This window comes from Epinephelus lanceolatus, chromosome 21 (genome assembly GCF_041903045.1).
Source record: "Epinephelus lanceolatus isolate andai-2023 chromosome 21, ASM4190304v1, whole genome shotgun sequence".
NCBI lineage: Eukaryota > Metazoa > Chordata > Actinopteri > Perciformes > Serranidae > Epinephelus > Epinephelus lanceolatus.
This window is the reverse complement of record NC_135754.1, coordinates 28,105,414-28,131,823: the sequence shown is the minus strand read 5'-3', so window position 1 is coordinate 28,131,823 and position 26,410 is coordinate 28,105,414. Positions and strand designations below refer to the sequence as shown.

At 44.4% G+C, this 26,410-nt stretch overlaps 2 protein-coding genes across 5 annotated transcripts in view; one reads left to right on the top strand and one right to left on the bottom strand.

The window, feature by feature from the left end:
- sec24c (SEC24 homolog C, COPII coat complex component) overlaps positions 1-23,658 on the bottom strand; it is a 35,790-nt gene extending 12,132 nt beyond the window's left edge. The window contains exons 1-21 of one of the 4 annotated variants that reach the window (XM_033611599.2): positions 23,473-23,658; positions 21,205-21,383; positions 20,868-20,948; positions 19,949-20,075; positions 14,276-14,442; positions 13,399-14,136; positions 12,934-13,076; positions 11,321-11,389; positions 8,424-8,532; positions 8,172-8,299; positions 5,511-5,649; positions 5,291-5,406; positions 4,647-4,771; positions 4,089-4,280; positions 3,892-3,985; positions 2,681-2,797; positions 2,359-2,529; positions 2,120-2,216; positions 1,882-2,027; positions 899-1,037; positions 361-479 (exon numbers count right to left, since the gene is read on the bottom strand). In XM_033611599.2, coding sequence (XP_033467490.2) covers positions 361-479; positions 899-1,037; positions 1,882-2,027; positions 2,120-2,216; positions 2,359-2,529; positions 2,681-2,797; positions 3,892-3,985; positions 4,089-4,280; positions 4,647-4,771; positions 5,291-5,406; positions 5,511-5,649; positions 8,172-8,299; positions 8,424-8,532; positions 11,321-11,389; positions 12,934-13,076; positions 13,399-14,136; positions 14,276-14,442; positions 19,949-20,075; positions 20,868-20,948; positions 21,205-21,364 — 3,177 coding nt within the window. In that variant the 5' untranslated portion in view covers positions 21,365-21,383; positions 23,473-23,658. The remainder of the gene's footprint in view (positions 1-360; positions 480-898; positions 1,038-1,881; positions 2,028-2,119; positions 2,217-2,358; positions 2,530-2,680; positions 2,798-3,891; positions 3,986-4,088; positions 4,281-4,646; positions 4,772-5,290; positions 5,407-5,510; positions 5,650-8,171; positions 8,300-8,423; positions 8,533-11,320; positions 11,390-12,933; positions 13,077-13,398; positions 14,137-14,275; positions 14,443-19,948; positions 20,076-20,867; positions 20,949-21,204; positions 21,384-23,472) is intronic. The other 3 variants (XM_033611600.2, XM_033611601.2, XM_033611602.2) reach the window with 3 other exon arrangements.
- A 510-nt stretch (positions 23,659-24,168) lies between these two features.
- LOC144459474 (uncharacterized) lies at positions 24,169-26,070 on the top strand. Its single transcript, XM_078163689.1, has 4 exons — positions 24,169-24,192; positions 24,551-24,639; positions 25,370-25,586; positions 25,710-26,070. The coding sequence occupies exons 1-4, from the start codon at positions 24,169-24,171 to the stop codon at positions 25,722-25,724; spliced, it is 345 nt and encodes a 114-aa protein (XP_078019815.1). The 3' UTR covers positions 25,725-26,070.
- Positions 26,071-26,410: the final 340 nt, after the last annotated feature.

Sequence of the window (26,410 nt, the reverse complement as noted above, 5' to 3'; positions counted from 1 at the left end):
TCACTACATGAGGGTATACAGTATTCAGTACTTTGCCAAACAAAGTCTGCCATTGTTCTGCCACAGTGTTCTTGGCACAAAGCCAGCATTAATACTTTGCCATGTGTGGCTTATTGCAACCAGGAGCAAATCAGGGTCAAACTGCACTCAGCTGCCAAACTTTGTGGGCGTGTTTGCACTGGTATATCATTAGCGCAATATCCTTTGTGAATAGTATGTTAAGACGGAGCAAACTGCGGGTGCAAATGAAGTGCAGTTCAAGGTGCTATCAGCGGCTGCAGTTCATTCAGCCCTTAGTATTCCTTTAAGTGCATGTGATGTTGGCTGGGTGAATACACAGTATGCTGAGGGTGTCAGTACCTGACCAGCTGATGAGGGGCTTGCACAGTTCTTTCGGTAGCACGCCAGAATCTGAGCGCACTGGTTGACCAGAGTGTCTCTCACCGCCTTGGTGGGGTTGTTCAGGAGGCCTCGGAAAGCTGCAACACACACAGACAATAAAATACGGTGTATTACACTGAAAGGAAACCAATTACAACCAGCTTTTCACAAATTCAGAGATTCATTCATTCATTTGCTGTAACCAATTATACTGTTAAAGGTCGTGGGTGTGCTGGAGCCTATCCCAGCTGACATTGGGCGAAAGGCGGCGTAGGGCAGGTTATCAAGACCAGCCGCAGCTTTCTACTGTTGGCTAATCTTGGCTCCACTTCAGCAGCTGTGGTTTTGTTCAACAGTATTTTTAGAAAATGTTACTCATTCACTTCTCCACCCACACCTCATTCACACACTCAGACTACAACGCTTGACTTCTACATTTGTATTGTCGTCTCTCCTCCAGTCAGAGACGCTGAATAACAGTGAAGAAAATAATTCTGCTGCGTGCGCTCGTCCTCACCGTATTTGGAGAAGAAGTTGATGATTGTGTCGGTCTCACAGTTGCGGTAGAGGTCAGCCAGCTGAGAGCAGCAGTTGACCGCCATGTTGTGGATGCGGAGACGCCTTTGGCCGCTGCAGCTGGTGTACAGCACGGCGCACTACAGGGAACCAAACACAGATGTGCATTTATTTAGGCAGCATCATTACCAATAAAAAAGGTGAGTTTTCACATTCCCCATCATACGGGATAATTTAGCAATGTGCATGTTCACAGTAAGTTCAGAGAAGTCAGTGTGCCAGCTTGTGTGACTTTTCCGCTGTGTCTTTGCTGTAAAACAATAACCCCAAATCACTGGTCCTCTAGATCTTGCTCATCAGCTTGGGCTGGTGTAAAAAAATGTTTAAACTGGTTTGACGTTAAGTCCAAAACTGGTCGGGAATACCTAGTTTTACCACTACAGCAGGTGTCGCAACAGACTTAGCAGGCGCTCCCGAGTGAAACATGACGACACCGTGACCAAACAACAAACAAGCATCAGACTATCGAGCCGCATCACGTAACATTGGAGCTCTTTGTCCACCTTGAATCCATCAAATATGCACTTCTGTTACGTCATGTAAACACACCAGGTACCTCTCAGCTGTGTGCTTGACATCAGACTGAAGACATTACCACTAAAAAGACGAGTGAGTGCTTGCTGTCTGACCACGTTTATTGTTTTAAACAGCTGTTCCCCGTCTTTAATGGAAGCGAGTGACGGGAATAAACAGAAACAGGGCGTCCAACAAAAGTTCAACTCGTGGCTGTTTAGGACACATTTCCTAAGCTTCAAATCCAAAATATTGTCACACCTCTACTTAAATTTGCACCTTGTCGGACATGAAAACCAGCAGTAATCTGACTCACTGGTGTTTGGAGATGCTCCAAGCTAACCCTATCCTAAAATGCCTGATTTAGACACTAAAAATAAAATGTGTTCCGCTCTCTTCAAACATGCACACCTGCATGAGCGCCCCCGTCTCCTCGCTGAGCTTGTCATCGTGTTTGAACTCGACAGTGATGGCCTTGTCGCAGTCCAGGCCTGCCAGCTCCACATCTGTGGTGTTGCTCATGAAGAAGGAGCCGAAGAAGTCTGTCGCCCGGATACCTGAGGGGAGGGGATCATCAAGTCAGCTGTCACATGTATCTCAGTTTGAGTGTTTTTTTTTTTTTTTGTCTTTTGAAGTGTGGAGGCCTCACCTGTGCTGGTTCGCACCCTCATGACAGCATCGAAGCCTACAAGTTTCTGAACGTCTCGCCTGAGGTCGTTCAGGAATCGCTCCTTGTCTGACTGAGCCTGGGGTAAGGAGAACACACCATTAGTTACATCTTGTATTGTGGCAAATTATCCAGCTGGTATTTCAATAAAACAATGGCAGAACAAAAAAAGAAATGGTTACAGGGGCTACAATACATCATCAAACTCAATTTTCTCTCACCTGGAAGTAGGTGTATTTGTAGACGGACCCTCCAGTGGACACAGGAACCACCCCTAATGTGGCAACGTCCACATACTGGTTGGGGAAGAGGAAGAGGTCCACACAACAGCCCTGCGCCACACACTCCTTAGCCAGGCTGTTGTAGAAACTCACCTGGGGCTGGAACAGAGACTGAGGATGACAGGAGAGGGCGGGGAGTCAGTGTGGAGCCAATATAAAGACTTTTTTCGTTCCATCAAATGAGAGATGAATACTAAACGCTACATACAGCAGATCTCACTGTAACGATACAAGAGATAGACATATAAACACTCATGTTTACCTTTTCCTTATCTGTCCCGATCAGCTTCTTGTCTTCTCTGTTCTTAAGCTTTCCAGGCGCCTCTGCGATGGGCAGAGACGTGTGAAACACAAACAGCTTTCCTGAGCAGTCTGCAGCCTGAGGAAGTGACACGCAGAAACATACAAATCATCAGGCGTGTCAGCGGCACTGAACAAACTCAATGTCACGTATCTAGATGTATCAAGACAGGGTACCCCCAGGGCTCTTTAAACATCTTTTTAAAACCACAAAGAAGGAAATTTAATGCTGTCAGAAGCATAATCCTAGCGGTGGTACTTTACTAGAGTAAAAGTAGCCAATACTACATCGTAAAAATACAAAAACAGAGAAACTGTAACATCACACACAAAACATTTTACACATCTGACAGTTTTTCATGATCTTGTGGTATTTATTAACCCTATGAAAGGACAAGAATTCAATACTTCACCTAATAATAAATTCAAAGCTTTTTTAATACTTTTAAGACCCAGCGGGTATCCTGTAAGAGTGTGTCAAAATCCATCTGAGTCATCATGCTGAGTCACTTCTACACATTTTTAGTTTCAAGAAGGTTTCACTTCTGGGTTGTTTGTATTCCTTTAAACCAATAACAATCGTCCTGAGCGGCGCTAAAACCAGGAGGCAGTGCTGTATCCTTGCAAAAAAGTGTGGGTGTGAACCTGTTTTGGTGAAACATGGGGAGGAGAGCAGTATCATTACAATGGCTAATTCTGTAGGAACCCACTGGACAAGGTAAAAACTAGGGATGTGCGTGATTAGTCGTCTAAACGACTAAACGTCCGCCCCCTTGCTAGTCGGCACCAGAAATATTAGTTGGTTAAACCAATTAGTGTTTTATTCATGTACAAGGCAGCTTAACTGTCATGCAGCTGCTTTCTGAGTGATTTCCTTTTTTAGACTAGTCGAACAGTCTTAATTAAAATTTTCGTTAAGTCAACAGGGAAATTAGTCGCCAGGAACATCCCTAGTAAAAAACGTGTCAAACATGTCCGACTGGGTGCGTCAGAAAACAGATCAACATCGGGCGTGAGAGTCCTGTGAGACATAGTCCAGGCCATTCCGAGGTGCGTAGATCTTAACAACTATTCACCGAAAGCACAAAGCAGGCAGGCTTTATTTCATTGCCTTTTTTAGCGTGTATCTGTTAGCCATAGCAACTTATAATGTAAGTGGTATTACGTTGTTACCTTGAGTGCCTCCAGTCCTGCCTGGATGACGGGACCAAAGACCGTCTCTGTCTCCCTGGTGTCTGCAAACATCTCTGGGATCTGGTCCAACAAACTGGAGAACACACACAGTGTGTCAGTAAACCCGATCAATTTCTCTGTCCACACACACTTCATGTATTTGTTAATGTATGTGTGTGTGGTGTGTGTCTCCCCACCTCTCGATAACTAGCCGGCTCTCACTGACATTGACCAGGAAGCCGTCGAGCAGGGGTACGAACATGTCTGACACATCTGACACCACCAACATCTGGGGCTGGGCCAGGCTCGACTTGACGTTGTAGAAGTGCAAAACCTTGTTGTAGGTGACAAAACCCACCCGCACCACTGACTCCATTTCTGGGTTCTCCCTGGTAGAGGAACGGAGAAAGAAATGGGAGAACGAGCGTGAAAACAAACTGCAAACTGTCACTTTTATATCTTTCCATCCTTCCCTCCTTTTCCATTTCTAAGTCACCTTGCTTCCTTCCTTCCTCTTTATCTCCTCACTTCTTTTTCACTCCTCCTTCTTTGCCTCATAATCCTTCAATCCCATCTCCCTTCCTTGCTGCATGCTTTATTTCTTCCTATCCTTGACAGCATTGTCCTTGTCTTTTCCATCTTTCCTTACATCGGTCTCTTCTTCGAGGGTTCCATTTATATCCTTTTCCTCCTGTCTTTCCCTGCTCCTTTCCTTCCCTCCTGTCCATCCCTTGTGTGTGTGTTTGTTTGTGTACCTGGGCAGGTAGTCGAGGAGGGTCTTGAGCTCCTGGCAGACAATGTTGACCATGCCGCTCTTCACAGCGTTGTAGGACACATCGATAAGGAAGATGAAGGCTGGAGGCTGAGGAATCTTGTTGTTCTGTTACAAACAAATACTGTGTGTGAAGTCGTGTAAATAAATGTAACATATTAAACATGCAGACAGGAACTTCATTTTCTCATCAGTTTAGAAGCACACAGGCAGTTATTTTTCTTCCAAGCTAACATTAGCTAACTCAAGATGTGACCTGGCTGACGCTGTGGATCTGACAGGGCTAACTCTTGATGTGGCTACACCTTAGCTAGCTAGTTAGCTGGCGTTTTGCCAACATTAGCTAACTCAAGATGTGACTGTAGATGATGAAATGTGTCGTTGAACATTGCCCCATTAACCACCTTTGAAATTTGGTTTTCTATTCAACATACACAGACAAGCCGAGCACATGGCAAAACAAGGAAGGCGAAAGCTGACCCAGGTACAGCCAGGTACCAAGCTTGCTCAACTGTTATTGGAGCACAGAGCTAAAAAGGGACGGGACTTAGGTGAGGTAAATTACAGTGGTTGTTGAATTCATGAATCCAATAAGCAAAAAGCCAATTTCCTGCAGAACAAACTAACCTTACAGTAGTCGACAGTGGCCAGGAACTCATAGCTGCCCAAAGAAAGCTCCGGCCTGTCATAGCAGTCCACCCTCTTACCAGTGTGGTCCAGATGCTGGAAGTAATGTGGAGGCACTGTGGGGGAAAAATCCAGAGGGGCAAACAGACCACTTCAGTACAGTGAGATTAATCTAGGAAAAACAAGTTTAATTACGACGTGAACACAGACACAAGCTCACCCTCTGTGACGCAGCTGCAGAAGCCACACTGGAAGCGCCGACCTCCCTCGATGAACTGCATATACGGACACATGTAGGCCTTGCATCGGTTACAGCGGATTGGACCGCCGTCACCGTGGTCCACCAAGTATGGAGGGGTCTGACAAGAGATGCAATGAAACGAGTAAGAGACCCTATAGTCTGGATATCTGAGGGTGACGGACTTGATTCAAGTGCCACAATGATGTAACACAAAACTAGTCCAAATAGACAGTGGTTACACGTGATGGAACAAGGTCATGCAGCCACTCCCACCTTGTTGATTTGCAGACAGATTATCTCACTGACATTACAAACATGCTGTCATAAAAACTACATGTCCGACACTGCCCTGGAAATTAATCTGTTTTCAAATGGGGATGAGGGTCAGATCAGTCCAACTGTTACAAAATCTCAGCGGAAGACAGAGCAGCACAGACGAGGAGCGAAAAGCAAAGGAGGCTTGTTGTTCAGATCAACACGACTATCTATTGAAACTGCTCTGAGTTACCACAGCAACGTTCATTAGAGCGACGGACGAAGCCGAGAGATGTTCAGTTTGTCATCAAACATGAAGCTAAAACCAGAGAATGTTTGGTGTTTCTGATTGAATCAATTAAAAACTATTTAAGTATCACAACTGTTGCAGATTATATTGTTATTATTATTGTTAGGGCTGCCCCATGAAATTCGAAGATCAGAATAATCAGTCTGAGACCCCACCGCTGACTCAGAGTCCTTGATGTCAAGCCAACGTCTGGGGTTTCTGTCCCCAGATGTCGCTGCAGAGGGAGCTCTCTGGTACACGCAACTGCAGACCCAGAGCCAGGGTGAGTCTGAGTGAGACGGAGGCAGCTGTCTGGGGGAACGTAGGCTTTGCCTGGTCAGGCTCTGAGAGAACGTCACAACCTGCTTTCTGCTTAGAAGTTGTGAATTTACAGCTCACAGCAGCTTCATACGCTTCACTCTCTGGATTTTGTTTGATATCTGGTGTCGGCAAAAAATGTTGCAGCACATTTCTTATTTGTCGTTAGCGTAGTTAGCACATATTAAGGCTCTGAAACACCAAGCTGACAGTCAGCCGTTGGTCAATGTTAGGCTGTCAGTTCGGCAAAATTGGCATGGTGAAATGGAATTGCTGCTGGCGGAGCTTGCTGGTGAATGAAATCACTCTGATTGGCGGTCTCGCTCGGCGCATGAGAAGATAAACAGAAGTGAGGAAGGCTCAAAACAGCTGAGGTCACGACGGAGTGACACCAAAGCAAACTTGTTACATGAGATAAGATTATTTTTCTTAAGCAGAAATGTGATGGTTTGTGTCATGTGTGCACGGTAAATATGCTCTGTTCTTTCAACACTGGACTGTTTTGCTAACGTGCTAACTGGCTAACTAGCATTCCTTTCTGGGTGACGATGACAGACCACTGCCGTCTGCTGGTGTGGAGTTATTTCCTCTCATGCAGGCACACGTTTGTGCTATTGGCTGTAGTCTCTGTGGTGTGTTCAAGTGCAACTTTTAGTCCAAGACACAGGCAACGTAAGGCAACAGTCAGCGTTTGTCACCACAAGTTCTTTGATGTCAGCTGCTGTGGACGTGTCTTTAGCTCAGAGGGCTAACTTGGCTTGTTTACTATATCAAGTGAACGTCAATGTTACCCTGAATGATTAGCTGAACTGAGTCCAAACTCACAAACTCTGATGGAAAAATGAACTAATAATCGAATATTGGTATTGACCGTCATAATTCTGATTTGGTTACAACCCTAATTATTATGTTTTTAATTAATAATTTCATTTATTTGATTACTGTTTTCACTTTTTTAATTTCATTTCATATTTTTTCAAGTGTGCTTTTTCCTGTCTTTTGACATTATGTTTATCTATATGTAAAGAAAGCACGACAATATTACGCTCTGTTGTCTTTAAAAATGATGCTTCCCATTAACACATTAAAAACATAAAAGCTGCAGATTTAATTTCTGCCAATCAACTAATCATTAAATTCTTTAATTGTTGTAGCCACAGTGTCCACAGGTATCAGACACTTAACTGTAACGCTTTTAAAGACCTGTTCAAGATCATTTTTAACCAAATTAAACAGAATTTTGGACAAATCTTTTTTTTATTTCAAGCAGCGCAGGTAAATATTAAGGCATGTAGTACATATATGTGGTTTAATGTAGGAATATAGCTTATTAGAGTGAGGTTAATCTAAATTTAGCCAACAGGTAAGTGCAAGTATAAAGTAAAACAGCAGTAGGTTTAAATATTTGTATCATCAGAAATGTGGAAAAAAAAAAAGAGATGGATCAATTAAATAAAACGTTTGTGTCAATTAAGACCCCACACATTTAAATGTATGACTATGTAATGACTTTCAAGGCCTAATCTTTATTAAATTGAATTTAAGACCTTTTAAAAGGAGCCACAGACACCCTGGTTACAGCTCCAAGTGCAGCAAAAACCATCGATCATAACACACAATTAACACAGTTCATGACTTGGATGACATCGTGTGATGCAATAACAGCTGCAATTTTACAACTGCAGACAAAGTCCAGAGAAGGAAATAGCCCTGTCTACATAGGGCTTACAGATTTTACAACACAGAGGAGTCAGGACAGAGTAGGAGGAATTGCTCACCTCATCTGGCGGCAGCGTGGCGAGGGGTTTGATGACAGCAGCCAGAGGCACCTGAGACTGCTTGGCCATGTCGGCTGTGCAAGGCATATTGTAGGCCGTACAGCGAATAAACCTGGGACTGGCGTTCCCTAAACACAGACGCAAACTCTCCATTAATGTCACAATCTTTACACGCTTCACACACCTTTCTCAGTATAGAGTTCTTGTTGGGAGCTGGCACACGTGAACGCACTCACAGGAAGTAGAACCCACCTTGGTCTTTGACCTGGAAGTTGGTGGTGACGAGCGGTGGGGCCTGACCTCTGACCCCTGTGGTGAATGGCTCGGTTGTCTTAGCCTTGTCATCTTCTATTACCTGGATCTAAAAAGGAAGGACGGAGACAAAAATATCCAAAATTCATACATGTCAGCAGAATAAATACAGACAGAGCCGAGGCTCACACAGTCTAAAAGAGGAACATTCAATACACATGCAGGAGATGACCTCACCCAACCCCTACACACACACACACATCTGCAGCTACCAAACACACACTGAAAACCCATCAACATCAGTGGATTAAAAAAAAACAAAAAAAAAACAGTCAAGTCATGACTGAGGTGACACCTTCTTAAAAAAGCGCAGGATTTATGAATGCATGCCATAAATGCAAGGAACTGTGGGTAAGTCAAAACATTGCAGGGTAGCATGCAGGGTGGAGGTTTTGAGGCGGTGGCTGTCTGAGCCTAATGAATGACAAACCCGAAACACTAATCTCAAGTTGTCAGAACTAAGATGGGCTTATCGAGCACACAGGAACAATGAGATGGCAGTGAGGTAGCAGGAGTGACCAACACATGGTTATGATGCAGTGTGTATGATGATAAGTGGAGGAGAAAACTGTCCATAGAAGTTTAAGTGATTGCTTTAAATGTGGGCAATGTCCTCAAGATTTTAAGTATTCTGAGATAGGCCGCAATAATATGAGTCCTCATCACAGTCTCTGAGGCACAAATGTGAATATTAAAGGAACAGCTCGACATCTTGGGAAATTCCTCGAGTTAGATGAGAGCCCCTGTAAAAACATTTCATCATCATTCGGCCATTTTTACACTTTCCTTGTCCTGGTTAAAACATGTAATGAGTGAACTTTAGAGGTGCTGGTTGGCAGACTCATCAACTAGTATGCAACAAACTACATGTTGACCAACAGTGGATTCTTAAGGGCAACATATTAACAATAGTTTGGAGCAGGAAAAAGATTATAGCTGATTGATATGCTAATATGTAACATCTTCAAATCTTTAAATATATATCTGTATGCAATATTAATTAATTAATACAATCTATACTTGTGCGGCAGAACCTAGGCTGTGGCCTACGCACGTGGCTGAGCATTTATACAGGTGTGGTGATGTGTCTGTATCACTCTGCAGTTACACCTCCAAAACACTAGTCAGAGGTGGAGGTTTCTGTGAAGTGCTGTAAAGTTTAGTTGATTCAAAACACACATTAAACACACATTAAACATGGCTTAATAGAGACAATTTCAAACACAAGTACACAAATCAGCTTCACTATAACTCACAGCATTCACAGACAAACACTTGTCTTTATCTGGACACATTTTCCCCACAAATACAACATGCTAATGTTATTAGCACAAGCCTATGGCATTTTACATTGTATAAATTAGCCTAGCAGCTAGTGATCTTTTCCTCTACTCATATAAAACCAGGGACAACAGCAACATTTAACAAAGGTAACGGTATATAATTTGGCTCCATTACAACTCACAAGGTTCACTGACAAAACAACTGTCTTATACTAAACACGTTCTCCAAACAGCTAATGTTATTAGCACAAGCCTATGGCATTTTACATTGTATAAATTAGCCTAGCAGCTAGTGAACTTTTCCTCTTCTCAACTGAAGCCAGGGACAACAGCAACATTTAACAAAGGTAATGTTAAAAGATTTGGCTCCATTACAAGTCGCAAGGTTCACTGACAAAACAACTGTCTTATACTAAACACGTTTTCCAAACAAATACAACATGCTAATGTTATTAGCACAAGCCTATGGCATTTTACATTGGTATAAATTAGCCTAGTGACGAGCGCAGATTTGTGGAGGCTTTATTGTCTTCACAATTTATTTTTTCTTATCTGTGAAATTAATTAATTAATTAAATTGTTTCCACTGAGGGAAATGGTTTCAGTTTACAGAAACAGCAGGTCAGCATCGCTGCGACGTGTGGTTACATTTATGGGGAGGTGCACGTCAGGCTACAGCGTAGGCTCTGCATTGATGTAGAGCCTACACCGTAGCCTGACGTGCACCGTCGACTCAACGCAGAAGTATAAATTCCACCTTAGAGGACAGGCTTTTACAGATAATGAATGGATAAATGGGTGTTGCAAATTATCCTCAGGGTTTCTTAGATGTTCAATCTTTTGACAAAAAAATTATTTGGAGTAGAGTTATAGGTTTTTGCAAGGTCCCGTGAATTTAAGTTATTATTAGAATTTAAAGTTATTTTTGGGCAGATTTTTGCCTTTAATGACAGTACAGCTGAAGACAGATGGGAAATGTGGGAGATAGAGGGGGGGTGACACGCAGCAGAGGGCCACAGGTTGGAACTGAACCTGAGCTGCTGCAAAGCGCTCAGCCTGTATGGGGCGCACTCGCAACCATGTGAGCTAGAGGTCGCCCGTAATGCAAGTTTTTTGACCTAAGAGGTCCTGGGAGAGTTGGCATGACCCTTGGGGCAGAGTCAGGATAGCTGTTTCCCTGTTTCCAGTCTTTATGCTAAGCTAATTTAGCTAATGTAGCTTAAAACTTAGTGTACAGACATGTAAGTGGTATCAATCGTCTCATGTAATTCTCGGCAAGTAAGCATTTTTCCCAAGATGTCGAACTACTACTGTTCATTCAAACGATGTAATTTACAGTGGTGTTTTGTTTGGACTGTGACAATTTGACCCATTAACATCACTCACAACGTAAGTCTAACTTTTTCTTATTTCCAACAGGAGCCCATCCTTCACACTGTGACTATCGCTGACTTTGAAGGGGTGAGGAGGAAAGAACGGGAGGTGGAAGCTGTGGGTTAGTGGCAGAGAGGACAGGATGAAGCGGAGGAAAAGGCAGGCACACAGGAAACTTACTGGGCTGGGGATAGCGTCTGGATCTATTCTATGTCTTGATTTCTGCACAGCCGGCATGTCAGACGCTTGCTTTACATTCAAAAGTTTGTCCAGCAAATTGTGCAAAACAGGACAAAATAAATACACAGAAAGAGTGAAAATATAAAAAAAGGAGTGTGAGAAGAGAGAACTCAGCAAGACTTTGCTGAGTAGCAGGCAGCATTGTTGTTATTCAGACAGAAACTGATCAGTAGTATTGATTATAGATTAGTGGTACAGTAGACTATGACAGTCAAGCGAGAGTAGATATCGACTTTAAGTCGTCTGTTTGACACACATGCTAAGCAGCTCTAAAATGTAAAGGCAGCTACAGGAGGATACAAAGTGGAAATATTACTGTTAGACTTCTGTGGTGCTAGAGCTGGGCAATATCAAGATCATCAGCAAAAATCAATATGTCAGTGTATACTCTGATATCCAGGAGTGAATGTGATGTCCCAGGTTGAGTGAACTAATTCATGCTTTTCATTTTTTCTTCTGAATTTTAAGCTAAAACTCCCATTTACATGGAAAAGTGTCTCTTTTTCAGCACAGATTTGGCCAGGAGAGCGTTAAAATCAGGATTATCACAGTAGAAATTACAACAATAAACATTAACAGGCCATGAAAAGGTGTCTCACACCATACGAGACAGCACAGGGATTATCCCTTTACAGATATTTGAATTATTCTTAGACTGCACAGAAAAGCCATTTGTAATATTTAAATAAAATGAAATGACATTTATCAAAAAAAAAATGCTTTATGCTAAATGCTTCGTATCATAAATTTGGATCAACTGGTTATCATGATACCACAGATAATATCGTAAGAATTCCAGTTAAATGTCACGCCGAAAACACACCAATCAGCAGCGAAGTGCGCAATAACCACATTTCTCTGCAGCCAGAAGGTGCGTTCAAGTGTTTCAGTCAGGAAGAAAATCTTTGTGACATCGGTTAACATCTCACGGGAGTCACAGGACCCCGTTTACTGATTCTCTCTGGTCACAGTTCAATGCCAAAAGTTAAACTGACCCCAACCTTTAGTTTGGCCGCAGCAGCCGCCGCAGCTTCCCATTGTCATTGCATGCCAGTTCACTGCTGGCTGCGCTTCACCACTGCTTGGTGTGTTTTTGGCATAAAGCTTACTAAGGCCCTAACTGGTACATGCAAAATCATATACACAGTCAGTGGCCACTTTATTAGGTACACCTGTACAATCTAATGTAATTCGTTCAACGCTCAATTTTTGCTAACACAGAAATGTGTAAATTCAATAATATCTTCATCAAAGAGAAAAAGGTTAAAGGTGGTGTTGAACTGGAGTGCGTCGACACCACTCTGTTCTCAATGCTAGACTGAATTAACACCTCTAAAAGGCGTCAGAAGGCTGAACATCACAGGCATCATTAAAGTAAATAAAGTGGACACTGAGCATACATGTCGCTTTGAAACTCAGTCATCTTTTCTCACTGCACCTTTATCTCAAAACATGGTGAGAACAGAAATGGCCGCAGATACACAACCAGGACGGGTGTTGTGTTGCTAGCTACGACACTTGGTTTAAAAGTGTGTGCGTTTGCTGCTGCTCACCGGGCTAGGAATGGCATCTGGGTCAAGTCTTTTCTGTGCAGGGGGAGCAGGAGCCGGCGCTGGTGCGGGGGCTCCGTAGTTTGGTTGCCCGGGATACGGGCCTACATAGCCAGGCTGCGGGCCTCTCACCTGGCCAAATGCACCTGAGGGGAACAGGAAAAGGGCTTAGTGGAAAAGAGAACGACACAATTCTATCTGTAGGGTTCCCACTTGTTTTCATGGACGAAATTTCAAAACTTTTCCAGACCTTTTCAAGGACCCAGTTTGCAGATTCAAAGTCTATTCGAACATAATAGAAACAGACAACAGATTTCCATGACTTCTCCAAAACTTTGAATGATCTTTACTAATTTAATGACTTTTCCAGGCCTTGAAAATGTCACTGTAAAATTGCATCACGTTTCCTGGTTTTCTGTAATTGTGGGAACCTTGTATCTAGCCTCCGCTCAGTGACTGTCCTCTCACCATTCTGCTGAGGAGGGTATCCTCCCTGCATGCCAGGCTGAGATGGAGGCTGCTGCATGGGCCCAGGAGGGCCTGGTGGGCCCTGTGGTCCTGGAGGCAGGTGGTTGCTCTGGGCCATGGAGGTGGGAGGCATCTGAGATCTGGGAGGAGGGGGGCCTGAGTGGTAGGGGGATGGCTGGGATGGCGGGGGCTGCTGTTGGGGTGGCAAGGGGCCTGGGTACTGGCCAGAGGGCATCGAGGTTGGAGGACCAGGAGGAGGAAAAGACCCAGGCTGAGAGGAAGGAGGGGGTGCTCTCGGTGGGAAGGAGCCCGGGGCAGGGGGAGACGGGCCGGAGACGAAGGCAGGCTGGCCCACAGGTGGAGGTGCTGAGGAGAAGGGGGGCTGGGTTGGAGGGAAGGACTGCTGTGGCTGGGACACTGGGGGGGCGGGTGCTTGGCTGGGTGGAGGCACAGGACCCGAGTAGGAGGAGGGAGGAAAGTTTTGCTGAGAGGAAGGAGGAAGCTGCGGCAGTGCAGGAGAGGTGAACTGCTGTTGAGAGGTAGGGGGAAGCGGAGGGTTGAATGGCTGTTGTGACGGAGGTGGTGGGCCTCCGTAGTATTGCTGAGAAGCTGCAGGGCCACTGGGAGGTGGTGGCTGGGTTGGGGCAGAGGATGCGGGGAGAGGGGCTTGGGTGTAAGCGGGTGGAGGTGCGGCTGAGAAGGCGGTGCTGGCAGGAGGCTGGGAGCTGTGAGGAGGAGCTGAGGAGAGAGCAACAGAAAGCTTGATTATCAAAAAGTCGATGACACATGCATCTACAATACTCACATTTAAATCTTTGTTACACAAAATTATACCAGCAAATTACATTAAACTCAAATCATATAAATCCCAATTTACCATATCCTGGCCCCGCAGGGGTTGGCGGTCCAGAGGTGATGTGCATCCCAGTCATCTGGTTAGTGACCTGCTGCATTGGGGGTGGGGCCCCATAGTGGTGGGGATAGGAAGGCTGTGGCCCCGACAGGTTCACAGCTCCTGGGTTGTATGGCTGAGACACAGCAGGCCTGGAAACACAGAAGTCTTTCAGTGTGTGTGTGTACACTCACTTAAAGGGACATTGTGTAGCTTTTTCAGTTGTTTATTGGCAAAAATCGATGTCTGCATTCATTGGTGTACTATCACCTCCACCAATAATCTGACTTATTCTCGTAAAAGGAGAATTTCGGATTTGTTTGTACATTGTGCGGATAAGTCGTCTGAGGGATTCCATAATGTTTCGCCATCTTGACAATACATCCACCAGCAAGGGACATACAGCATTTTCGTTGAGAGCCAGGCCAGCGCTGCGTGACTGAGAAGCTGAAGGAGAGGAGCAAGAGGCGCTTCGCTACCACCCCGGCACTACTGCAGCATAACAAAGTCCCACTCTTTGAGCATAATGCAGGATCATGCACATGCAGCATCACGGGAGACGGAATCATCGTCGCCAAGAAAGCACAAAAGGGAGTCAAAAAGGCAACGTGATCGGCGAATTCAAAAAACGAGGGTCGACATCGGGGTAGCCTTTCCCAGGTGGAGAGAGGTAATGCAACCACAGGCCAGTGTCGCAGTCAGCAGCGCAGTGATGCGAGGAGAGGGATGAGGTGTGTGAGGTTGAGCCACTTGTCAGTTGTCAAAAGACAAGACGTGATTGGCTTGTTTCGATTTACACCCGCCCCAACAGTCCTACGTTGTAAACACAGCCAGCATGGTGAGGAGGGGATTTGTCAACTTGCGTCGCATGTGTCTGTGTAGGAGCCTGAATGAATACTCCGTGAAGTATCAGATGACATAGTTTCATCAGTGTTATCATAGCTTTTTGGTACACAGCGGCTACCGTTGTTGCAATACGCGTTTGAAACAGTGAGGCGCTAGAGTGCGCTATTCATTTGAATGCAATATATGACTTCAACATTAAATGGGAGAAATTCCTACACACTGTGGCTTTCATGATATATTATGCAGGTTTTCCTAAAAAAAAAAGTACAACGTAAATTTAAAAGTGGTGTTTTTTTATCTGTCTCTGACTCCACCCTCTGCCTGTATTTTCTTCTTACCTTGCTGCGCTCTGGTTGTTCCTGGGCACAGTGCTCAGGTGAGATCAGGACTTTACAAAAAGGTAGAGTCAAGGTTCCAAACCGTAAGCAGCACACATCTAAGAGGAAGCTACAAAAATCACGGACACAGCGCTTACAAAAAAAAAACCCTGCGAATATAGCAAGGAAACGTGAAGTGGAAAGAGCTGGTTTCTGGTTGTTACATGTGTGCGCACAACATGTTAGGGCTGTGCGATATAACTGCTATGTATTGGTATGTTTTCAAGCAAGATATAAATTTAGACAACACTGTTTATATCGATCACAAGTTCTCCAGCAACACTCAGAGAGACATAGAGCTGCTCCTCTGTTTAATCTGTCTGTTAATTAGTCGACAGTGTACTATATGTTGCACGTCTTTAGCCGAATCAGTCTGTGAGATGAATGAAATTACCACAGTAGCATGCGTACAGCACTATGGGCCTTTTCCGCTCTCACTTTTGGCTGCGCCGATTCGTGTTTCCACTGTCAGTTCAGACGCGCCATGCCATGCCAAGCTGCTCTGGAGTAGGTCCAACAGCAGGGCCGCCACACCTCAAGCGGGTAGTGGTGACGTCTTGCCAAACGCAGCCAGCAAACCCCTGACAACCCTCGCAAACACTGGCTTCAAAGGCTTCTCCATTCCACCCAAACTCCAACTGAAACTGAAACACAATGTAGCCTCAAGAGGTCTAAAAAAGCGAATACCACAGCTGAGCATCTGAACACGGGTAAAATTCAGACACACAGTGAGGGAAGGCTCCGCTCTGTCTGTCTGTCTGTCCTCTCACTGTGTGGTCAGTCTGCTTCAACACACACACACACACACACAAAAATAATCTGAACCAACTGACACAGCATCCTCTATCTCTAATACAGTTAAAATAAGAAAGTGCTGTTGGGGGAGGAGGATCAGTCTAATTACTGACCTGCTGCATGCACACTTGGATTTGCAGCAACTTGGTCAGTACAGTGCATGTAAATGAAAAAAGTAACTCATCTTGATTTCAACCTGACATGAGTCTTCTGCAGCTACTCCAGTCAGTATAATATCATCCTATTATAGTGGCCTTGTCTGCAGTCTTTGCAGACTTAACTTGTGTTTAATACCAGCACATAAGGAAAAAAGAAAAATATCAGCAGCAATCAGAGCTCCAGCTTTCTTTCATTTCATTATGTAAGCTGGCCGTTTCAAGCACGAGCAACTGCTGGATATTACAACTCAAAATTTCTCTCTCAACACACATCACATTGTGTTTTTGAATAATTTGCCTCGGTCGGTTTGGAGTCCACTTTCACTTCCAATTGACCATGTGACAGTCTTCTTGGAGGAGCACCAAGTCCTGAGGTTTCAGACCATCTCAGTGCAGTTATTTAGTGTGTTCAAATGGATTCTGTCACCTGCTTGAATGAGCTGAACTTATAAAGTGAAAACTGCAGAATTTGAATAACCTGCTATAAGCAAAGCTTAAGTAGGAAATGAAAAATTTAAGTATGTAAAAAAAAAATGTCATCCTGGTCTGCATAAAAGTTCGGTTTAAGACGATACAAAATTTGGCCAACAAAAACAAAACTTAGTGATGACTCTTGAGATTAATGCAGGGTTTATACTTCTGCATTGAATCGACCCCTTAACCTACGCTGTAGCCTGATGTGCACCTCCCCAGAAATGTAACTACACATCGCGGCAACGCAGACCTCCTGTCTATTTCTGTAAGCTGAAACCATTTCCCTCAGTGGAAACAAAGCTTTTATTTACTTTAATTTCACAGATAAGAAACAATAAATTGTGAAGACAATAAAGCCTCCACAAAAATAGCATTTTAAGTCTTGTGTGTGATTTATCCTGGCTTCATATGAGCAGAGGAAATCTCTGCTCGTTGCTAGGCTAATTTATACAATGTAAAATAGACTTGTGCCATAGACTTGTGCTAATAATGTTAGCATGTTGAATTTGTTTGGAAAATGTGTTTAGTATAAGACAGTTGTTTTGTCAGTGAACTTGTGAGTTGTAATGGAGCCGAATTATGTAACGTTACCTTTGTTAAATGTTGCTGTTGTCCCTGGCTTCATATGAGTACAGAGAAGTCCGCTAGCTCCTAGGCTAATATATACAATGTAAAATACCATAGGCTTGTGCTAATAACATCAGCATGTTGTATTTGTGGGGAAAATGTGTCCAGATAAAGACAAGTGTTTGTCTGTGAATGCTGCGAGTTATAGTGAAGCTGATTTGTGTACTTGTGTTTGAAACTGTCTCTATTAAGGTGCGGACACACCAAAGCGACATCAAAGAACTAGCGGCAACGAAAGCCAACTGTTGCGTTGTCTATGTCGCCTCACGTCGCCCTGTGTCAGTTGCATTTGAACACACTACAAAGACTACATCCGACAGCCAAGTAGCACGTACGTTCTGCGCCTGCGTGAGAGGAAATAACGCAAAAGGAAAACCGGAAGTCAGAGGAATGCATGAAATAAACAAAGTAGTGGAGTGAGAGAGTGGTACATCCTGTCAGCTGAGGGGTTTCCTATCTGTGCAGCCGAGCACCGCAGCACCTCCACGGACTATTACATCCAGACGGTCCTGGTGTTTCCTCCGCAGGCTCCACTTCACTCAGCTGCCCGACAAACCCGCTGCTTCTTCCCAATTTAACCTGAATAACAAACCAGGGCTCGGTACTCCGGTTGGATCCAAACGGAGAGCCGGGGTTAGCTGGGAGGCTAGCGGAGGCTAACTGGCTGTGCTTCCCTCCGGTCATGCTGCGGCTATTTAGGTTAAAGTGGGAAGAAGCAGCGGGTCTGTGGGGCAGCTGATTGAAGTGGAGCCTGAGGAGGAAGCACCAGTTAGCCCTGGTTTCACTACAGGCAGTTTGACTCGCTCCAGGGGCCAGGAAATAAAACCTGAACAGCCAATCAGAGCGATCTCTCTCACTGACTAGCTCTGCCACCGATTCAACATGCTCAATCAGCCGAAAAGCCGCCTACGCCAAAGTGCCGACAGTGCAGGACACACCACAAAAACCAGGACGACAGACGCTCACCTACTGCCCAACTCTGACCGATGGCCAACTGTCGGCTTGGTGTGTCAGGGCCTTTAAGCCATGTTTAATATGTGTTTAATGTGTGTTTTGAATCAACTAAACTTAACAGCACTTCACAGAAACTCCGCCGCCGACTAGTGTTTTGGAGGTGTGACTGCAGAGTGACACGGCCACACCACCACACAAGTATAAATGCTCAGAACGGCGTAGGCTACGGCGTAGGGTCCGCTGCACAAAAATCCCCCTTAACAGACAAGCTCAGTGATGCTCCATGAACACTGTAGTTACCCTACATTTGTGTGGTGTCAAAATAATTAGAAAAATTAGTTTCCCACTGAGAAAATTCATGTGAATACCCCCCTCGGTTTGGAACAACATCTCGGAGAGTCTGCGAAAATTGTGGTACACCATTTGAGTTTGACCGAGTTGACGACGTTAATACTAAACGTATTTTTGTCACATGATTTTTAAAATGGCATTAGATTAAAACCATTAGTTAATGTTCACGTAGCATTACCTTGATTAGCTAGAAAAGGTATGTCTTAGCATTTGTCAGTTAGGCGTTAAGTAACATTTTAGTAGTTTCAGGGGATGTACCGGTGCAGCAACAAGTCTGGGAAAAAAATCACTCTGTAATATGAAGCTTCGAACCAGTAAATGTGTTGTTTAAAAGCTCTAAGCAATAAAATACAACACATCTTCTTTGTAACGTTTGTCTTGTTTCCACATTACGACACAAAGCTCACAAGCACACCAAAGTCGGAAGAATGACTTCCCAACTCGGAAAATGGGACCATTCGAGGAGCACATGAATGCAGCATTACCGCCATAATTTGGCTGGTGTGCTGCAGTCGGCTCCCGGGGATGGACAGCCTGGGAAACTGGATGTTTGCTGGTGAATTTATGGAGCGAAGGATGATGTTGTTGGGAGGTAAAACTAAAAACGACTGACTTTTTGGCTCGTTGCCGGGGGTTGGCAAGCTAACGACTATCAGGACTGTGCCTCTTCCACTCCAAAAGTGAAGCTGCAGGCTACAGGTAAGCTACACTGTGATGTCTTTTAAGTGCTGTTGTATTTTTCTTTGGACTTGCACAAGTACGCGGGGGTGAAGAGAAAAAAAGGGAAGTTGCTTTGCCACATCTTATAGTGGTCGGGAAAACCCTGCTGTTTTTTTTCTGCCCTCGTGTTGATGAAATTCTTATGTAAACAAACACACGTGTAAACACAATAGGAGATACTGAGGTCAGTACAATGATCGGGGTCATGTCCTTACATCATATGGTAAGTCCACAATGTTAGTATTGTGACAGCCCAGTTGTGAGCACATTTTGCTTTAAAAAAAAAAACACAATGTTTTATGAACCCAAGGCTTAAATACACTAAGGAGAACAGCAATTGAGCAACATATAATTACCTGGGTGGTGCCTGTGTCATAGGTGGGGGTCCATTCTGCACGTTCCCTTGACTGTGACTGTACTGATTATATGGTTGAGGCGCTGAGACTGGAGGGGCTCCAGAGATGGGAGGACCCCTGGCAGGACCTGAGATGCAGGGACAAAAGATTACCCTCACACACACCTGCAAAAAGCACAAACATCTCTGCGCCAAATAATCCTGAAATTATTCTGATACCAATCTTTCTAATGTGACGAGATTAGTGCAGCAAGCTAAACATGGCTATAGGCCACTGAGGTGCCCAAATACATTTTTAGAACTAACTGATTACATTGCCAGATTTTGCCTCAGGGGTTAGGAGGAGCGCAGACTGCATACTGAACCAGGCTAGCTGAGACTGTGTGCTAAGAGGGTCGGTTAAATTCATGGGACGGGTGTTCTGATGAAGGCTGAAAATAAACCGCAGACATCGGACAATTTTAGGATGTAAAATATAGCAGAGCAACTGTCAGCTTGACACCTTGCTTTCGTTTTTAATGTTTTTAAACTGCAGTCATGAGACACTGTCTACTGAGTAGTTTACTAATAAAAACGTTATGTCCATACTCATGGAAAAAAGCGAAATAAACAACTCTATCATCCCAACTGTACGCTGAAATTACAACACATGTGTGTTAAAATTCAATAAAATATGTGCAGCAGATACAGGGACTGACTTTAGAGCATCTGTCACATTATTTTGGTAGTAAAAAGGTAGTAACAGGTTGGCTGCTATACTTAACAATCCCTGGCTAACGTGGACTCAAACGATCTTCTCCTATTGTATACTGAGAAAAGAACATGACAGGGAGAATAATGCCCGTAGGTACAGAGAGGGTTCGATGATTGCAGAGCATATGGAGTGTGAAATGAGTAAGAAAAAGAGAGGAGGCTGTTACCTAAGTCAAGAGGAGAGGAGAGGTCAGAGACTGGGTTGGTTGCCACAGCCTTAGAGGGAAAGCTTGTAAAAGGAGTATAACCTGAAATACAAGAAAAGAGGGGAAAGAGGGCAAATACAGAGAGATGCAGGGAAACGCTTAAAGCAGCGTGAATAAATGAGAGGGTACTCCAGATTCGGATTAGTATGCAAAGACACAGTGCTCTTCTCACACATACATGAAGAATCACATGGCGGGAAGCAGACAGGTAGGACACTCCAAGGTTATGGTTTTACGAGTGCCTGGTGTCTCGAACACGCTCACTCATATGAGAACTTGTTCAGAAGCTGCACTTTACCTTGTGGTGGAGCCCCAGGTTGGTAGGCTGAAGCGGGGCCGTTGTAAGGTGCGTAGGGAGCGGGGTATCCTCCATCCAGGGGAGCATAGCCGGGCTGGCCGTAGCCAGGCTGAGGCTGGCCGTATGGAGAGGCCATTGGAGTGTGCTGGTTTACATTCATCCTCAGTTCATCACTAAATCTGGATGACACAAAACAATTAGTCAATATCATAATTCAAGACTAAACCAGAGATTTCACCACCAGAATTGATGGAGTGTGTCTCTTGGGTTTACAGGGGCGGGGAGAATCTGCCCGCACCGCACTCCTCGCTCCATGAGGAAAGTGTGGACTACAGACAGAACGTCAACAACAACAGATGCAGGGCTTGAGAGTGAGAATTGCCCGATTGCCTGGGGTAAGTAAAATGCTAGTAAATCTAGCCCAACATGGCGTGGTAAAAATTAACTGAACATGTTTTTTCCGGGGTAAAGTCAAAGTTTATGAGCTGAAGTGCAAGCAAGCAATTCAGTTATACTGGAAACATGAGTTTAGTTGGGTGGCATGAGAGAAATGCCACAGGTGTAAGAGCAGGGTGGATAAAACAGGGTCATTTTGAAATTCATAAACATTAAACATCACAATCAACATAAGTCTTTGTGTCTTTGTTGTTACTAGATAACCACTAATAGATATAACAATTAGTATAAGGGCAAGCAAGGATTGACTGTGGGCAAGTAGCTTTTCTGACCCACTTCCTGTGCAAGTGACAAAAAAACAAACAGCGCTGCACCCTGTGATATTAGAAAGAATGTTACCTGCTGAATCTCTCACTCGAAAGAAAAACTGTACAATTCAGTTCAGTGTTCGTCAACATGTCTCTGCCTTCAACTAAAACCACACTGTGAGACTTTTAGGCAGCCCTAAGAGGACACGCTTGACTGAATTTACTGTCACGCTGCACCTGAACTAACAAGCAGGAGAAGTAATGCAAAACTCTTGGCTCTACAGGTTTCTACCGTCAGGCGCAAATCAACCTTTCTTGTGACTTAAATGTTTCCTGGTTCAGTGACAACACCTTTATTGGCTTTTTATATTGACTTGGCCACACCCACACACTTTGCCAATGACTAATAAGTTCACACACACATACACAGAGCAATGACATCACAATACCCACTCTGAAATGCACATAAGTGACTTGATCTAGACCAAAACTTAAACCAATCCCAATGATTTGAAGCAAAACATGCACACATCACAAGACTAGTAACCAACACTCTCTCGGGTATGAAAGTGAGGTTAAATGTCTGAGACAGTGTGTAATGTCTGCTGGACACATGCAAGGGCCTGTTTACAGGTCAGGAGAAGACCCCAGACTGTAACTGTGCTGTGCAGTCCACTTTGTGAGCATGATCACTGCTGCATATCACATGTCAACTTCAATCTTGCTAACAAAAGTGCATTAGTTCACTTGGCTTCTGGAGAACTGGCCTTACCTATATGACAGGGTGATGAGTATCATCTAACAGACAAACACGGGCTAAACGAGCGGGGCCTTTGAATAATTCAGCAGTGTAGGTGCTACAACGAGAAATACAATCGCTGGAGCCGTAACGTTACAGCTCTTTAGTATGTCGGGCCTACTGAGTGACCCACATCTGCTCTCCTGGCTGGCTTCAACATTTAGAGACCTGCGTTAGCAACTTTCGCCAAACTACGACTGAGAACTATTCAAAACTAGCAAAGAAACATAACCTTTGAGAATAACTGACATATGTGGAGTCGAGGTTTTGGGAAACCAGCAAAGCAAAGCCGAGGAAAGCTAGCGAGCGTAGCAGTGTGCTAACGGGAACAACCTCAGTGCCGCATTACAGTTAGCTCGTTAGCTAGCTGGTGTTAACATGTCAACCAAAACCCCAGAACACAGAGCCTGGTGAACACGACACGGCTAACTGTTACGCGTCTAACAAGCGAGACGAAGCGGATTTGATTCAACAAACTTCCCAGTCAAGAGGGCTAGCTTAGCTTGCTAACGCTAGCAACCACACAACTTGACTCATGATGACAGCAGCAGTGGCTGAATCAGCTGTGACCACATCGCCACAACCGAGGCGAAGCTAATGCTAGCCTGCTAGCATCGCTAAGCTACTAACCTCCAGCGATTTCACCGGAGCGCTGCTAGCCGTGCTATAGCATTAGCTAGCATTAGCAAGCGTAGCAAAATACAAGCTCTCCTGTCAAGCCGGTCGGAGATGTCACACATTAACTGGTTTCAAATAGAAACCTACCTCCGAAGTGTTGTAAGTAGTAAGGCTATCCTTTGCTGGGGGCAAGCTGTGAAACCCGGTGGCCGACAAACTGGGAAGCCGATGTCGTCCCGGGGTGTTTCTCACTAATCCCTTCTTGGTAGCAGAAGCGGACATTCAGCGGAACTGCTGCAGCGCTGTGCCACGTCCACATCCGGACACCGCAGAGCGACTTCCCCCACATTCAGCTCCTCTACTGTACGGAGAGCACCGCACCGGTTACTCACTGCGTGTGAGGGTTAGCCCACTGTAACCTCCTGAGAGAGACCCTCCGTGTGTGCTGTGCATTTTTAATTTCTCCTAGCTATTTTGGATTAGCAGGAGCTGAAAAAACTAAGCATTGTTTTTCAACAGTAAGTAGTTAGTAAAAAAAGAAATGGTGTCCTCATATGGCAGGTGTGTCCAAAGTCTGGCTTGGGGACCTTCTGTGGCCCTCTTAATATGACCCTTAGTTTGTTTTTTAACCCTTTGTGCCCTCTGCCTTTTTTGGGGTATTTTTACTGCCTTTACTTTTAAGCTCATATCACAGTCATTATAAAGGCTACACACACACGCTATACCTTGTTTTGTTCAGGACAATCTGGGCTAACCAGATTTGCCATCATTACTTATCCGTCTATGTGCCTGTATTTTATATCAGAGGCGGACTGGCCATTGGGACTACCAGAACTTTTCCCGATGGGCCGCTGCGTCAGTGGGCCGGTACGGCCGGACTGAGAAAAAAAAAAAACGACTTTTGGCGCAGTTGTGCTGGCCTTTAATATGATAACCAATGCTTACAGTTTCTCTAGTGTCTGGCTAATCAACATTGGCCCACATGGGTGTGTCACACCCCTTTCACCTCGGTCCTGGGGCTGTTGGCCAATCACAGCCGAAGGCCGAGGGCCTCGGTCCCTCCTCCTCCCTCTGCATCTGTCAGTCAGTTAATCAATCAATCATCCACACATGCAAAAATGGAGAAGGAACGGATAAGTTGAGAGACAAAAAAAGGCACTACAGGCAGATGCTGCCAAGTGTCAAAAGTTGACACATTTATTTTCTGCTGCTGCATCTCAAGCAGGACCTTCAGCATCCGGAGCAGCACCTGCAGCTCTCGCGTCACCGTCTGCAGGAGGAGGACAACGTGACCGGGAGGGGGATGCTAGTCAGGTGAGGCGGCTGTAAACTAATGTGATAACATTATTTGGCTAGCTTGTTAACTTTTAGCACAAGGCTTGTAGGCTAGTTTGGCTGTCAAAACGTCATTATTGTGTAACGTTACTAGAGCCAGGCAGCGCTCAGTGGCATTAGCCAACATCAGCATTGGCTAAGTAACTAATAAAATAGCTGAACATCTGATCTAACATTATCTCTTGTGTATTTCCCTTAAGCTGGTGAGCTAAATGCTGCTCTGCTGTATATTACTTTGCTAATTCATCAAAATTAAAATGAATGCCAGTTTTATTCTGTTTGTGTGGGTATTGTTGAATAATTTAGAAACTGAGACAGTCTACATGCACTGTGAAGGGGAAATGTGTATTAATGTGTTGTTCTTAAAGTGTATTATTTGCAGTTTATAAAACTTAAGCTGTACTTATTCAGTATATACTTAAGAACATGTAATTGTGCTTATCTGAGACACCATAGGTGATATGATATGTTTATTATTATGTTATGATCATTATTAGTGTGACTTACATGTTCACCAGTCTTCACACTATTAAGCGACTATTGCAGACTAACTGTTTTAACTAACATTAAAAATATTACATATTTGTTCTAATCAAGGCCTCAGGTTACATGATGTGTCATTATCCCTTCAATAATGTTTACATGTATATTTTTTTGTCTCCCACATATATGTGAACATATTTGTTCCACCGCCATCATCCACCACCAGCATCCACCGCCATCATCCACTGCCTTCATCCACTGTCATCATCCACTGCCAGCATCCACCGCCATCATCCACTGCCTTCATCCACCGCCATCATCCACTGCCATCATCCACTGTCATCATCCACTGCCATCATCCACTGTCATCATCCACTGCCATCATCCGCCGCCAGCATTTGCCGCCATCACTCGCCGCCCTGGCCCCTGAGTGGGCCAGTCAGGTACTAAATTCCCAGGCCTTTTTTTTGCCCCAGTCCGCCCCTGTTTTATATTAATTTCTATATCAATGAAAAATAAAATCTGTGTTACTAAATTCTTACATTTTTACATGTATCTCACCATAGCAAGTTGGAAGTTGACATATTCTGCCATATATGAAGAGGGGAGACTCTCTGGAATCTGGCAATATAAGAACCATGATATGGTTTAATCCGCCCCTGCACCAAGGACACGTTTGATCTCAAGATGGTGTGCATCATTTTGTTTCCATGTTAAATGACATGTGTCCTAAAATGATGTGAAACAGTGTGCAACAGGCTATGAGGTACATTTTTTCTCATTGTGTCGGTGTGTCAGAGGTGTAACCAGTCAGCAGCGATGTGTATATAAACCTCATACTGGTAGATCTTTACCCACTACATACAATTTTTGTTTTATTGCACACTTGCTTTAACACTGTAAACGTGTGTTTTCCATGCCAATAAAGCCCCCTTTAACTGAACGGAACTAAACCCTCCAGTATTACAAGGCAGTGCACCCACGTTACACAATAAGGTGTCAATGTACTTTGGTTTCTGTTTAAATAAAGGTTGTGCTGCGTTTTGTCGGGACTGAACACAGCCCAGCATTTGTCTCTAAACGCAGCAATAGCAGAGTGAGATACTGCTTGTGCTGCTGGAGCACCAGTGTACACTGTGATGTGTCTCCTCACATAGAAAAGAAAAGAAAGTCAGAAAAACGGAAAGGGAAAGAAGGCAAACTGACTTTGTAAAAAGAAAATTTCAAAAGGTGCGTGAGAGAGATGTGGATCAGGAGAGGAAGGGCA